General features: G+C 39.3%; 1 protein-coding gene across 1 annotated transcript in view; it reads left to right on the top strand.

Annotated features, from left to right (window-relative positions):
- Positions 1–15,285, top strand: part of CFAP44 (cilia and flagella associated protein 44) — a 42,364-nt gene that overhangs the window by 26,407 nt on the left and 672 nt on the right. The window contains exons 19-33 of the mRNA XM_014878579.2: positions 648–703; positions 1,125–1,287; positions 1,610–1,740; positions 2,653–2,870; positions 3,259–3,424; positions 4,720–4,897; positions 5,956–6,435; positions 7,805–8,008; positions 8,419–8,599; positions 9,601–9,711; positions 11,133–11,263; positions 12,377–12,493; positions 13,080–13,281; positions 13,958–14,118; positions 14,886–15,020. Of these exons, the coding sequence (XP_014734065.2) occupies positions 648–703; positions 1,125–1,287; positions 1,610–1,740; positions 2,653–2,870; positions 3,259–3,424; positions 4,720–4,897; positions 5,956–6,435; positions 7,805–8,008; positions 8,419–8,599; positions 9,601–9,711; positions 11,133–11,263; positions 12,377–12,493; positions 13,080–13,281; positions 13,958–14,118; positions 14,886–15,020 (2,634 nt within the window). The remainder of the gene's footprint in view (positions 1–647; positions 704–1,124; positions 1,288–1,609; positions 1,741–2,652; positions 2,871–3,258; positions 3,425–4,719; positions 4,898–5,955; positions 6,436–7,804; positions 8,009–8,418; positions 8,600–9,600; positions 9,712–11,132; positions 11,264–12,376; positions 12,494–13,079; positions 13,282–13,957; positions 14,119–14,885; positions 15,021–15,285) is intronic.

Raw genomic sequence — 15,285 nt, 5'->3', positions numbered from 1 at the left:
ACTTAATGAGATTCTTAGAGAATCAAATACAAATCATCTGAAACTAATCGAGTAAAATTGCAGATCAATTAAGTACAACTAGATTGTTGAGTGATAGTTCCCCCTGTTTTTTCAGAGCATGATTGCCCAGGGAAATGAGGCTTGTGCTACTGCAATGTCCATCCATCTTCACAGCTAATAACTGTGAATCTATTATGCAGTCAGCAAAAGCCAACCAGATTAATTACAGATGTGACTTGGAATTAGTCCATGACGCTCTGACTCTTGTCAATGTGGTAGTGAGGGGAGACAGAGAATTAGGCTGGGGGGTAGAGAAGGAAAGATGTTATGCGACTGAGTGAAGTTAGGACAAGAAGTGATGTAACTATTTATGCCAATGGAGAGGTTATAGGATTTGTGTTCTCTGTCCCTAAGAACTATGTTTCATAAATTCTTTTACACACAATAACATATAAACCAGCTTCATTGCTTTTCTGCTTGAAACATTACAACGTAATAGTTAAGGCTCAAATAGTAATATTGAAAATTAAGATTTCTTTTGGTTTTGTGAGAGGTGGTGGGAGCTCTATCTTAATATTTATAGAAGCTTTATTGTCTGTTGAAACTGTAACTGCTTGTTTTAAGACAAGACAATATTTTTATTTCAGAGTGGTCTGGAGAAGGAGAAGGCTGCTGAAGACATTAAGGATCCTAATGCCTACACGTAAGAGATGCTTAGATAATGATGAAAGAGATTTTCAAGTGTTGGTATCTCTTTTCTCAGCCCATGTATTTCTTTTTGCCTCCAAAGAGGAGGGATGAGTTGATAACCTGATTTTGGGTCATTTCTTTGTGAAACACACAGTTTTTTCAGCCTTTCTCTCCATTTAATCTATTTTTCTCTGGCAGTAATTCAAATATTGTACTATGAGGCAGTAAACTTCAGACTACGGAGACAACAAAAGGTCAAAGCCCCTTGATGTTAGGAGTGTACAAATATGCAGGAAGATGATTCCTTTCTAAGTTTCCATAAGAGCTATTCACTGGGAATTTAAGAATGTCAAGGAAATCTAAAAGGTTGTATAAACTGCAATATTTCCTCTCTTGCACTGAGATAACACCATTTCCTTTTTATGCATTTTCAGTATTGAGGAATACAAGCAGAAAAAGGAGTATGAATGGAAAATGAAGGAAGCTGAAGAAAAGAAAAATAAGAAAAGAAAGGAGTTAAGTGCACTGAGACAAGACTTTGTTTTTCTCCTTCAAAAGAATCAGGAGTTGCCCAAGCACATGCAGTTGCACAGAGAGGTACACCTGGCTTTTATGAGGGTCATTTACCCTTACAGGCACCTTCTTCTAAAATGTTGCTATATCATGTTGGGGCCAAAGATGTCCAATGCTTTGGATTAAGGTAGTTTTAAGAATATATAAATTGCTGGGACTTCTGAATCACATCTGATAATTTGTGCCAATTAAGAAGCACAGGAAAAAGTGTGTTCTCTGTGGAGATGGCCTCTGAAATAAAGGATATTGTTGATGTGCATACACCTATGGCACCTAGGTAAAAATATTTATTATCAAGACCTAGTAGCCAAAATAGTGTGATGTTGGGTTTTCCATCTTCCTGCAGGAGTTTGAGATGGACCATAGGATCTTTGAAGAGCTGGATAGGCAGACACTAAAGAGAATCCAGTTAGTGCAAGAGAAGCTGGCTTGGGAGCATGAGAAACAATTGATTGGATTGCAGAAACTACAAAGACAGTAATTACTACTTTTCTTCTACTTCTTTCCCTGACCTTCTATGAGGCTTATTGTCTATGAAGTTGTACCTCCCACAAGGAAAAAGAATGTGGGTTTTTTTTCTCTTTCTCATATAATCAGTATTTCATCTGTTCTGCTATGATTCTGTTCGTATTTTAATTGGAATATACACGAGAGTATATGTTCATATTTATGTGTAATTACTTCTGTTGAATCTTTGGTGAAAATTCAGATAGTCAAATGAAGGAAATTGCTTCGTTCTGATTCACTTCTATATGAAGAAAGCTGTTTGAGACTGTTTGCCTGTGGTTCTGCCAGTAAGTTCAATAAGAACCAAGAACTCTTACTGAAATGTTGAAAAACAACCTGTGAAATGAACGTCTGTTTTTAAGACATGTCGCATATCTGTCAGATATTTTAATGTCATTGCTAACACAATGTACTCTATACAATTTGAAGTAACAAAACAAACTTTCTCAAGAACATAAATTTAAGTATGTGGTGCATTTTGAGTTGGTTTTCACAGATCTAGGTAAGAGCAAGAGATGAATTAATAAAATAAAATACACAATAAAAAAAACACCTTAGGCACATAGAGTATGTCACTGGGAAAAAGGATAGAATGAGCATGTTTTAAATCAGTTACTGTCATGAAGAACTTGGTGTAAATTTCAGTATTGGGAAAGGTCTTTATGTGTTTATTCTTGAGCATCTCCATTTCTGGATTGGATAAAAGTCAATAGATAGTGTCAGATGTAATCATGATATGCAATTACTTACTGATTTGTGCATTTACATGTAATGATTGCATGTGCAATAGGTTAATTACACTATTCATGCCCTTTTGGTCAAGGCAAAATGGTATATTGTGGCCACTGACATCAGACAGTTTTTTCTAATTTGGGATTCCAGGTTTCGGGACTCTCTGGAATTCACTCTGACTGTTCATGCTATTCAAAGCAATCATCAGATTTCCACCTACAGCCTTCTAACAGTGTCTGAGAAATATGCCCAACGTAAGAAACATGGGAACAGCAAGTGGACAGTACTTAAAGAGAAGTGGACAGCACTTAAAGAGGCAGAACAAGCAGAAGAGGAAATTCCCAGTGAGACAAGCCCTGTGCATAGAGGTAATGATAACCATTTAAATCTTTCAGCAATATGGTTTCTGTCTTTCATCTCTGTTCATTTTCCTGAGTCCAAGATAAAGAAATACATGTGTAAGTGCAGGTAAAGAAAGATAGCTGTGATGTGGTTTTTTTAGTACCAACATACAAAATAACACTCATACATAGTTTTCCATGTTTAGATCAATGTCAGCAATTGTCTGTCAGCCCCATGGGTAGAATGTGACTAAAAGTCAAGTCGAAGAACCTGAATACTTTCCAAACATCCACTACAATGGAACTATCTTGATTTACATCAGCTCTACAGGAGTTGTCTGAGGGAGTTTCCAGTAGCTTGGACTGCACTGTCCTGCATGGTATTACATCTTCACGTGGTTATGTTTTGTTTCAGAAAATGTAGCTTTTGAGAATGAAGCTGAAATGCTGGAGACACCAGCGGTCCAAAAGCTAACTACACGTTACATAGAAAGCAGACGTCAGAAAATCAGAAGACTTGTTGAGAAATATGATGCACTGAAAGCCAAGATCATGAAGAGGAGGGCAGAGTGGAATGAATTGTGAGTCTTGAACTGGATTCTGTTCCCTTTAAGTTCTGCTTCTTGTCTGAGGACAAGTAATGCTATTTAGCCGTCATTTGGCAGTATAATCTCTCAGGCTAGGTTTTTATATTCCTAAGGGTTACAATTAAAACAGATGAATTTTCTTGTATCTCTAAGTCTCAAGAGAGCATTAGAATATATTTCATTTCTATGGTTCCTCTAAAATATTATCAAATTTGAATTCAGCTAGGTGGCTGAATTTTCAGATAGGGAGTAAAATGTGTCTAAATTGAGCATGACTGAAAGACACCTATGCCATTACAGTCAACTCTTAGTGAATCTTGCCAGCCCCACATGGAGCAGACACTGTAACAGCTGGGTTAGGTCAGCAGTCTTAGCATCTCAGCCATCATGTGAGTGTTTGTGATATGCCTTCATGCTCCATGCTGGTCTTTATCTTGAGAGGCAAGAAAGGGGACAGGACATCTTTCACAGAATCATAGAATATCCTGAGTTGGAAGGGACCCAAAAGGATTATCAGAGTCCAACTTCTGTCCCTGCACATGGCAATCTCTGAGTCACGCCCTGTATCTGAGAGCATGGTCCAAACACTCCTTGATGTCTGTCAGGCTGTCACCAATGCTGTGACCACTTCCCTGAGGAGCCTGTTCCAGTGCCCAACCACCCTCTGGGTGAAGAACCTTTTCCAAATATCTAACCTAAGTAATATCTTTGAATGACTTCTTTTTCAAAGCTGGGTTAGATGGGGCTTTGAGCGACCTAGTCTGGTGGAAGGTGTCCCTGTCCATGGCAGGGGCACTGGAACGAGATGATCTTTACGGTCCCTTATAACCCAAGCCATTCTGTGCTCATGGAACTACAGAAGTTCTTCCTCAGGAGATGAATGGCAGGGAATGGGACCTGTGTAGAGTCAGAGTACAAAGCTTTTAAGGTTACTGAGTATTTAACAATGTAGAGTAGGATTAGGTATTCTGTGCTACAGGCTGGTAGATTGTTGATGTGCGGCTCCCTGACATTGATAGCAGCATGTACTCACTTAACCCAGAAATTAGTCTGAATGTGAAGGTTTAAACTTTCCCATGACAAAGATATGTTTTAAGAGTTCTTAGGGCGAAAAAAATCTGGGGTTTTCATTTAAATGCGTGAGGATGTTATTTCCATTCACTTCTAAAAGCAATGTATCACTCTTTCACCTCCCAAACTTTGCTGGACAAGTTGGAGGGTAGGAAATTACTGTTTGTTCATTTGTGCGCTTTCTGTCTTGAAGTTCGGCTTCATTTTGTACCTACCAGATACAAGAGCAAACCTAGAGATATCTATGAAGATTCCAAAGATGCCGAGGAGATCAAAGAAGCACAGGAGAATATAGGATGTTACAGGTTGAAGACTGCCACTAACTACACACTCACTGAAGACGAGCGTATAAGCACTGAAAAGAAGATGATGCAACTTGCAACTCTGGAAGACTTGGTTTGTAAAACTGTATATTGCCCCATTTTTGGGGGGAAGTGAGGATATTGTATTAATCACGGAAGAAATTTTTTGAAAGGAATTCAAAGTGAGTGTGGGAATAGGCCTTGAAGGACAGACCACTGTTTTGGGTATGATTTAGTTACAAATCAGCCCTTCTCTTGTGAACTGTCTTGTGCTTCACCAAACCCAAACCTGAATCAATCCAAGGTGGCTCTTTATAAATGAGAAAGAGAATTTACCTTTACTACTACTTCAGCAGGACCACCTGTCTTTTTAAATTATAAGTTTTATAATCTAGTAAAACACGGAGCCATTAAATACCTTTACAAAAAAACAGGGATATGAGCAAGGACAAGTGTTCTAGTGTAGCCTCTCTGTATTTGCACTTGGGCAATCACTGCTCTGGAATTGGAATCTTCCTGAGAAACCAGGTCTTTTGAAGCCACCTTGCTATAGTAGGACTCCTAGTTACTACACATCTTTTAACCATGAAGACACAATAAGTTCAAATGTTGTGCAGTATCTTTGTTGCTTTCCTTGTGACTTCTTTCCTCCCATCCTTCTTATAAGAATGGTTTTTCATTGTATTTGGCTGGAGTGCAAAAGTGTGACACTGGCTAACTTTGACAGCAAGGTCTAAGCATTGCAAAACCAATGCTAGAGTCTCAGGGGATTTGTTGGATCATTTTAGTCTCATGCTTGGGCTTCATTACTTCACTGTAGTGCTGATCCTACCAGATATCCAGTGATTAACCTAACTCATTAGGACAAACAAAGGGAATAGTTCTTGTCATAAATTCTGGGTTTATATGGATGAGGAATTCCAGTTGCTTCAGGTGGGTAGTGTGTTATTTTCTTTTATAAAAATCAGAGAAATTTCTGCCAAGTGTATTAATGAGAGATTGCATTCAATTATTACTTCTCGTAAAAAGAGTCAACTAATACATTGTCCCCATATCACAGAACAATTAATAATCCTAATGTTAGCCTTCTTGAGTTGGCTAAAACTACTTCCTATGGTGGAAAATCCTACTAAAATTGCTTTTCCTTTGCAGATGCATAACATGAAAGTGAATATGAACAAAGAGATTGTGTCTTTACGGGATCTCAAGGTTTCTATTATTGATGAAATCAAGAGTTTAGTGAAGAAAGTGAAATTCATACAGGCTAGCCTAGATGTATCAGAACATCTCCCTATTCCCCTGATCCCTCAGTTACACCCAGATGAGGTTCCTGAAAAAATAGTTGAGTACAACAGTGATGTCCTTCTAAAGTTCAGAGAGGAGCAGGCGGCCAAGGCAAAGCTCAAGGAACCACTGGAAAGGTGTTCCTCATCTCGTGCATTTAGGCACGTGTTTCTTCAAACTCCTCCAGTGGAAGAGGATGACCCCGTGGCACAGGCTGGAGATGCATCAGCTGTGGTCACAGAGGAGGCTTTTGAGATGGAGAAAGCAGAGCCAACAGAAATGGAACTGGAAATTTTAAAGAGGGAGAAGATAAAAAATCTATACCTGCAGGAGACCTTGATTAAAAAGGTAGGAAATTCGAAGTTATTTTTGTCAGATTAAAAAATCCCATTGGATCAAAACCCCTTCTGTGTCAGGGTTGCAGCTAGTCTTGCCTTTTTGCAGTCCAGGAAAATGCTAACTGTTGCAGATTTGCAGTGTAAATCAGTATAAATTCGTAACTATAACCTGTGTTCTCACTATTATCACGTGAAAAACAGATTAGATTTCTTATTGATTGTGCCATAAATCTTAGAGGCCAAAGGAAAAAAAAAAAGACAAATAAAATGTTAGACATAACTTGCAAAATTACAGAGTTAAAAAAAGCAGCACCACTTCAACTTTGTAAATTCGTGTTTTCAGTTCTTAAATAACTGTAGTCTCAACTTTTTGGTCCAAAAACTACTTTGTAGGATTAGAAAAGGTACAAAAGAGAGTAACCATAATGCGTAGACATGGAAAAGATTCTTTAAAAGTGCATCTAAATGGATAAAGTGTCTTTGGCCTGCAAAAAAGGCAACTGAAATGGTTTTAGAGATGTGATAAAATTATGAATAGCATAGAAAAGGAGAGTGGGAATCATCTCTTAAAAGAAGAGATATCAAATGAAATGGTCATAGGAAGCTTGAAGCATACAAGTGAAAATAGTTTTCCTATCCAACAATAGGCTAAGCTTTGGAACTCAGCACTAGGATGTGGGGGAAGCTATAATAGTGTGATACTATGCAAAAGAAGTCCATTCAAAGCTGTTGAACACAAGCATACTGCTTCAAGATCAGGATGCCTCTAAGTCAGAGCTTAGGAGGGTACAAAGAGCAGTATACCAGAGGTTGTGCCACTCTTTACTGGTTTGTTCCATTTCTTAGTATCTCTCCTCTAATTTTTTCTACTGGGCGTTGATTCTTTGGTCTACCTCAACACAAACACCCTTGTGTTTTTGTGCATGAAGGTTTTGAGGGAATATCCAAATTCTGCTGTGAACATCACACACCTATATGTTAATGTTAGCAGCTGCTAGTACTTATTTAGCTGTAAATGGCTAAGGAAGAGCTAGCAGCTATTTCAAGAGAAGTCTGTCAAGGCAGAAGAGTTATTTATTGGTGCATCTGGGATTGTTACATAAACTACTGTAAACTACAAGACTAAAGCATTCTCTGAAGAGTAAAATACTTCAAGATTCCCGTGAAGCCCTGGTGATTCTTCTACTATTGTGCTGAGAACAAAGACACATTTGGGATTTACTTTGTCTAAGTGCATCAGTATTCTCTAGGAGATAGCATGTCTGAGTTGTTGATTTGGCAGAGAGAATTTTCCACTTCTGCTCCCTTCTCTAGCTTTGCACGTTTAACTGCACTTGTAATACTTTTCCTGTTCCTGATTTGACGCTCCTTTGCTCCAGATCAACGCACTGGTGATCAATTTCGATGCTGAACTTCGCCTTTTGCGGCACAAGAAACTGAAGATGGATGTCCAGATGAAAAGTGCTAGTCTGCGCTGCATCACATGCTGTGAAGAGCTGCTTATCCTGAAGAAACTTGAGATACATGAGGACCTTCTTGAGGAGCGAATTTGTGCCCTCATCAATGAACAGGAGGACATACAAGTAAATAGGCCACGTGTACCATTAGTTTAAATTTAACAGTACCATTAATGCATGGATTGAAACAAAAGCAAACCATAAAGTAAAGGGTGGTATCCCTTGGCTTTGTTTTTGCAGCAATCCAGTGACTAGTGCTAAATTTTGAAAAACAAGAAACTCTTGATGATCAGCCTACTAGGGTGGTCACTTCTAGCTTCTAATACTTGATTTTTAAATAACCTTAAAATTTGTATTTTAATAGATAAGTGACTAATCACATGCCTTAAGGACATGCTTCTAGGTGATGCTTGACTTGACCGTGGGTTTAATCAAGAGAGAAAAGACAAGTTTAGCATTTCCAGATCTTCACAGATGTATCCTATATACAACACACGTGTTGTACCTTTCAGCTGAAGTAGTTTTTGTTTGTTTAGTCAAAATTGAAGAGCTACCTTGCACAAATGGAGGATAGAAAGTGTGAGATTGTAATGCTTCAGGAACGTGAGAAAGCTCTTTATGCCAGCTTCGAAGCTTCCCTTGGAGAAAACAACGAATTTGCTGATTTTCTGATCAATATTTTGAAGGCAGAAGTTGAGTGTGTGGAAAGAGAAGCAGGTTAGAGATTTTGTTCTTTTTGCTCTATGGATTTGTTATACATATTTCCATGTGGTCAAGTACATGTCTCTCAGACTGGAGTACACTCCAGTCAGTTCAAAAACCTGTAGGTCAGACCTACCCAGATTTGTTAATAGACTGACAGTGTGTTCTGTGGCCATCATGTTGAATGATAACAATGATGTAATCTAGTTTCTAACATGATTGCAGTTGGTCTGATAACAGCTCCTGCAATTTACGTCCTGTAAGTCAATACTGAGGACTGATAATTGGTAAGAGGAAGAGGCACAGCTTTAAATAGGTGCTTCCTATGCTGTACCAATGGGAGCTATGGATAAGTACTAGTCTGTCACATTCGTGACATTATGCTCTGATCTGTCCATTTTCTAATGAGAGATCATAAACCTAATCTGCAATCATCTCTTAGTCACAGGACTAAACATATTACAAAAGTATTTAATTTGTCTTAGTAACTCAGTTTTAAGCTGTTAAAGCTAGGCAATCTTACTGAGCTAAAATACTTGTGCTCTCTCTGACTTTGCTTTTGATTTCAAGTGGGACATGATTAGCAAAAAGTGCAGGCAATGGTGATGCTTTTATGACAGATTTGTGCTTCTATATTCTGCTTGGTTGATTAATCTCTGTAGTAGAATGGTAAACCCATACTGTTTAAGTTTCTAACACATATAAAGAGTTTATTGAGTTTAAAGAGTTTATAAATATTGAAGTTAAGTCCCAAAAACATGGGCTGCACCTGTGCCTGTTCTACTACTAGGTGATTGATCTCTCTCTCTCTCTCTCTTTCTCCCCTCCTCTTTTTTCTTTTTTCCTTTCTGTGAAAACATCGCATCAGTTCAATGCAATAGGTACAAATTGCCTGGATTCACATATCACCAGAATGATCTTTCATGAATTACTGGGCTCGTGTTCACCAGCACATTGGCATAATGCATAGCTGGTGGGTCTGGAGTGCTTTGCAAGCTAGTGTATGTTTCTTTCAGATGAAGAAAATGAGAATGAAGAGGAGGATGATGATAAAAAGCCTGACTTAAAGACTGATGAAGAAAATTGTGGATCTGAAAATGTAGTCTTTGACTCCGTTTGCCCAGAAGGTACCTAAGCTATTATTTCCTTGGGTTCACTAGTTGTTTAGCTTTATGGGCAACATCATGTGTTTGAAAAGAAAACACAGATTTTTTAAATTATTCACTGCATAGTAAAGTCATGAAAGGCTGGAATGTATGTTCCCCTCCTGTGTACAGCGTTTTTCCCCAGGAAACTTCGGTCAAGATAATTAAACTGCGGGTACTGTAGACTACCCTAATTAAAAAAAGTTTGGAGAAAGAAAACTTATCTAAGCAGTAAGAATGAATTGTTTTGTGTAAAGAAGCATTCACCATTTCACGGTTGTTATCTGGAGAGAAAAGGCTCCTCTCTGGAGTGGAGTAGTGGCGAGGTTGTAGCTGCTCTCTGGAAACCAGCTGCCTGGCCTGGGTGGATCCTTCCCTGTTCAGGGAAGTTCTGAGGGGGATCCTCATGCTGTTAATTGAAGCTCTTTATTACCACCTCGTGGATTTATTCAGCAATTGCCTGTTGCTAGGCTGCTCTGAAAAGTTAGGGGCTTTACTTTGCAAAATCCTCTTCATTTGCACATTCAAATAAGGCAGGCAACCTCTCTCCCTCTTTTTCTTTTGTACAAGCTTCTGCTTCATTTTCAAGTTCAAACCTACCAACAATTCACCTTCATTTTTTTTGAAATTGGATTTTAAAATCATTTCCACAAATTGAATTTTTTATTAACTCCTGGTTCATCTCATTTTTCAATGGAACATTGGAACATGGAAGAAATAAAGGTTTTAACTTCTTATTTAAAAAGTCCAAATTGCTAATTGAATAGGGAAATTACATGTTGCATTAGCCTCTTCATGTTTGTCTCTTTATGTGAAATGTTCTTCTTTTTTTCCTTTATTGGGCTCTCTTTTTTATTATTATGCCTGCTGATTTGGGCATAATTGTGCACTTGTTTAGCATTACTGAAATCACAATATTAGAAATTCACAGATCTTCTTTACCATGACACAGGTTCTATGAAATAGAGCTTTGGTTACAAATAGAGCTATAAATTATCTCTACAGCAAGTTCATAATTTATAGAGAAGGCTGCTATGGAGAAACAAGTATGTGCTCACACAATTGAAGATTTTACTGCAACATGTATTAATTACTGTGACTATTGCTTACAAAACCTAATTTCGAGCACTTGCCTTTAATACTGGCTTTGATGCATTTAATCTGACTTCTGGAAACAAACTGTCTTGACTGAATATGAAGAAAAAGATACATCCAAGACGTTCACCTGGTCATAGAAGCACATGGCCCATGGGTTTATGTTTAAGCAAGCTCTAGGGAACCAAACCCGTGGTGTTATGGGGAATGCTGGAAATGTGCACAGCAGGAGAAGGTACCAGTTCTACTCAGTAACTCCAGTGCAGTCACAGTGAAAGAAAGCTCTTCTTTGACCCTTTCCCTCTCAGGCTGCAGTGAGGATCTCTTCCTGAACACTATCCAGCTCCGGCAGCAGCGAATAAGCATTGAGAAAGCTTTAGCAGAGGAGAAGAAAGTTGCTGCTGATCTCAAAAAGGAATATAATGCCTTGGCCAAAAAGGTATTGTAGTGTTTTCTCAGTAAGCATGTTAAATGTAGTGCTAGTGATTAGTGCTAGTCTCAGATTTAAAAACAAAATCCTAACCCTCTGAGAGGCCTGTTTGGGAAGAAGTATCTGTGGTAGCACAGAGGCAGGAGGCAGCTCGACATAGGTCACCTGTTCTCCTGAAAAGGATAGATCAAATTGATCCAACCTTAGCTTTCATGGGGCTGGATCCAGGCTTGAGGTCCAGTTCCTTCCCAGCTGTTTTGCCTCACCCATCAACAAGAACTAGATTCTCTGGTTTGGATGAAACACATGGTGTGGGCTGGCCTATCCTCTATGTGTGTGTATGGGAACAGAGATTGAAGAACACTTACCCTAATGTAAATCCAGGTTAAAATAAATGCTTAAAAATTCTATTCTTCCATCTATTTCTTTTGCTTTTCGTTATTTTCCTTTGCTCTTTGTCGCAGGTAATCACTGAATAAACCCTTTTGATACAATTTTTAATTTAGCTTTTTTGAACTCCTGTATTTATTAAGAAATTTTATTTGTATTAATTTTAAAATATCTTATTTTGAAGGGTTATTTGGAAGAGAGAGAGTGCTACCAGAATAACATTAAGCAAGTCTTTCACCTTTTTTGGTCTCAAAAATGTTCCATCAAGCATGCTTAACATACAACATTTTTTAGTTTTTAAAGGCTTTCCTAAGTGCCAGCTGCCACACATTCACCCTGGGGCATGTCATTTGAGTCTGAATTGTTTCTTTCTCGTGCAGAATCAATAAGCATTTCCAGGCATAACACAATAAAAATTATCTTGCAGGCTCTGTAGAGCTACAAGTGTTTTAAATGCTAAAGAAAGCAGCTGTCTCTTGATACATACAGGGCTTCTCTAAGGAGACATTAATGAGTGTATATGTGTGCAGAGGTATTCAGGTTAGAATCTTGCTTGAATATATGTATATCCTTGGGTTTGCCTATGAAATTCACCTATCATATGTAGTTTAAGAAAAGCACATTTTTATGTACTTCTTTCCCTTTGGACCAGGAATGCTAACAGAACCTTGTTGCCTTATGTATTCTAAGTGTAACAGGATTTTGTTTGTTCCACAATTTGTCTTTCTGCAGGCAAAAGAATTAGAAACCAGTCTGGACACAACGAACAGGGAGCTGGAGGCCTTTCAGTGGGAAAAGCTGCACAGACTGAATGAGCTGTATGTAGTTGTGCCTTTGAGACTCCATCAGGTAATTCAAGATGTTGTGCATCTGCACATGCAGAGTGGCCTGTGTACATCTAAACAATGGTGTTACTGTTCTTTGAGGCCCTTAATTCCTAATTCACTGTGGTCTCCTGGGAGGGAAGTGCCATTAACTGAACTTCATACTGCTATTTCCTCTAGAATTCCCTTTTTATTTTCTTTCTCCTGTACTGACAGTAATGAGGTAAGGACAGGCAGGCTGGCCCATTGCTGAAATGTGCATAGTCTTCAAGTGCTTTATAGGTTTGGCATGGTATTGGCATGACTCCTTCAGGTCCATACCTACTGATATTCTCCCAACGGACAAAAAGAAAAGAAACACCTCCCCAAGAAAACAAATCAAGAAAGCCCCAAAAACTATTGAAACTAATGGGAACTCTGCCCAACTCAATAATGCCAGAATGGATACAATGCATTCATTCACAAATTCCCTGACCCAAAAAGAGTTGTGCCCATGCTTAGTATTACCTCACTCACTAGTTCTCTATTGCTCACACATCTGATATAAAGAGACATCTCCATCACTCTTAATAAGTAAAGCCAGCCTTGCTTATTTCTGGCTGCTTTTGCAGGTGCAGTGCTTGGTTGATGGGGAGATGCCCTGTGACTTCTCCCAGACTTTAGTATTTACCAACCAGTCCTTGCAGTACCTGCAGAAGAGAATTGTGGACCTACATAATGAAAAGATAATGCAAAGAGAGATCCATAAAAAGGCCCGAGAGCAACATAAGCAGCTTCTCCAGGACAAAAAGGAGATGGAGATGGAGATTCAACGTGAGTAACAGAGACTCTGAACAACACAGCATTGCTAATGTTCCTTCTGTCCTTCTCACTGGGTGTGGGTAGCTCACCATGTCCGTCTCTATACTCATAAAGATGTCACAGAGGGTTACTGCAGAAAATAGGTCAAGTGGACTGTTCTGATGGAGTAGCAGTTCTCCAGCACTGCAGAGTCATCAGGCTGTGTGAAATAATTTGGGAGCTTAGTATAAGTAGAGCTGACTGAGATAAGACTCTGGAAGTTTGCTATTTCTACTTGTAAATCAGAACTCCTAGAAAAAAAGGAGTTTCCCCAAAGATACATAAGCTTTTTCTGGCAATTTCCTCCCCTTTGGAACATCTGAAGAAGGAAACAAGTCCTATTCAAAACACTTTCCCAAGAGCCAAACCCAAAGCTGTGTCTAGCTCCACCAGACCTGCAGAGGTCTTATTACAGCCTGTGGTGTGAGAGTGGCTTACTAGGACTGGCTTAGAGGTGGCTTAGTGACCACACAGGCATGATCATGGGCAAGGACAAATGGCATGACTCAGCTGTGAGCTCTGTGTGGTTTTCTGTGAATTATTACAGAGCAAAGACCAAAGAGCTCAGACAAAAAGCTGGGGTAAGGCAGAAATTCTTATAAACCTATGAATGACAGTGCTGCCATTTGTGCCCATGTCCCTCTCTTAGGACTGGAGGAGAGGTGCAATCATCTGATGATGGAGAAGTTTGGTCGGCTGGTTGATTTTGAAGCAGTTCAAGCCCACTCTGTTAATATACCCATGGAGCAAATGAGAGTGAGAATAATGGAGAAAGAGTATGAGCATTTTGTGGAGCTCAAAGAATGGGAGGTAAGCAGCAGGAAGAGGAGGAAGACACATGTTGTGATGATCTGTTAAGGCTTCGTTTGCCTGGGGACTGAAAAGTTACCCTAAAATCTTTTGTGAACATGCTCATGTTTGATTTTTTTCACTTGTCCTTAGAAGACCATATTGTTCAACTCCAATTTCCCATCATCAATCCTACCTCTTCTCCAGTTGCTGGTGCACATCCTATTTTGCACGGAGGTAGTTGATCTCTCTGTTTTGCTTTCCTCAAACACATTGTCCTACTTCATTCCCTATGTGAAGCTCTTGCAGAGTGCTTTTCTCTGGTTCACAGGTGGCATTCAGCACCTTCTGCCTTCCCTCACTGCCTTTGGTGACAAACTGTTTGAATACAGGGCAGGCTCTGGCTCATGCCTGGGGTGCCAATCTGTGCAGTCTGCAAAGTTCATGTCTCCATTTGGGGAGGCCTAAGGCTCAGCTGCTGTGGTGCAAGCAGGAAACATGCTTATGCTGCCCTTACAGAAGAGCACAGGAGGGTACAGAAGTACTATGTACCTAATGGATTTATTTTCCCCACACTTTTGCTAACTGCTTTACTTACTTAGGCATTTGTAATTTATATATATTAAAAACAAGAAGATGACATTGCAGTAAAGGTACTGTGGGATCAGGTGGTGTGGCAGGATCAGTCTGTTGTTTACCTGTGACATTTACATTGTGCCTAGCACTTCTTCCCCACTGCACTCTTTTTGTCCTCTCTCATCCCAGATCAACTTTTTACAACTTTCTAGGAAAGAACTGTAGGCCTGCAGCATCAGCTAACAACACTGACAAGGGAAAACACCAGCAAGCTGCACCAGCTGAACAGGTTTTGCTATGAAAAACATCAGCTTGAAACTGAGCTGGAATCACTGACAACTGGTCAGGTGAGCCTTTTAGCCACTGCAGTGCTTGGGACTGTTCAGAAATGGGTAAGGGGTCATTTGTCCCTCACCAGCTCCTTGGTCTCAAATCCTATTCTGCAGTCAGCAATTTGCATTAAGAGTGGGACAGGCTGAATGGCTGCTCCATAGGTTAGCATCTCTGCAATTTCTTACTCAGCTGCTTTTTAAGACTGAAACAAACTCATTTTTAATTAAAATATGCCTTGAAGGAATTAAAATAATATTCCTTTGTTACATGGAAACAGTC

The sequence above is a fragment of the Sturnus vulgaris genome, chromosome 2, assembly GCF_052056855.1.
Source record: "Sturnus vulgaris isolate bStuVul1 chromosome 2, bStuVul1.hap1, whole genome shotgun sequence".
NCBI classification, from domain to species: Eukaryota; Metazoa; Chordata; class Aves; order Passeriformes; family Sturnidae; genus Sturnus; species Sturnus vulgaris.
The sequence above is the reverse complement of the archived record's forward strand: the minus strand, read 5'-3'. Positions and strand labels throughout refer to the sequence as shown.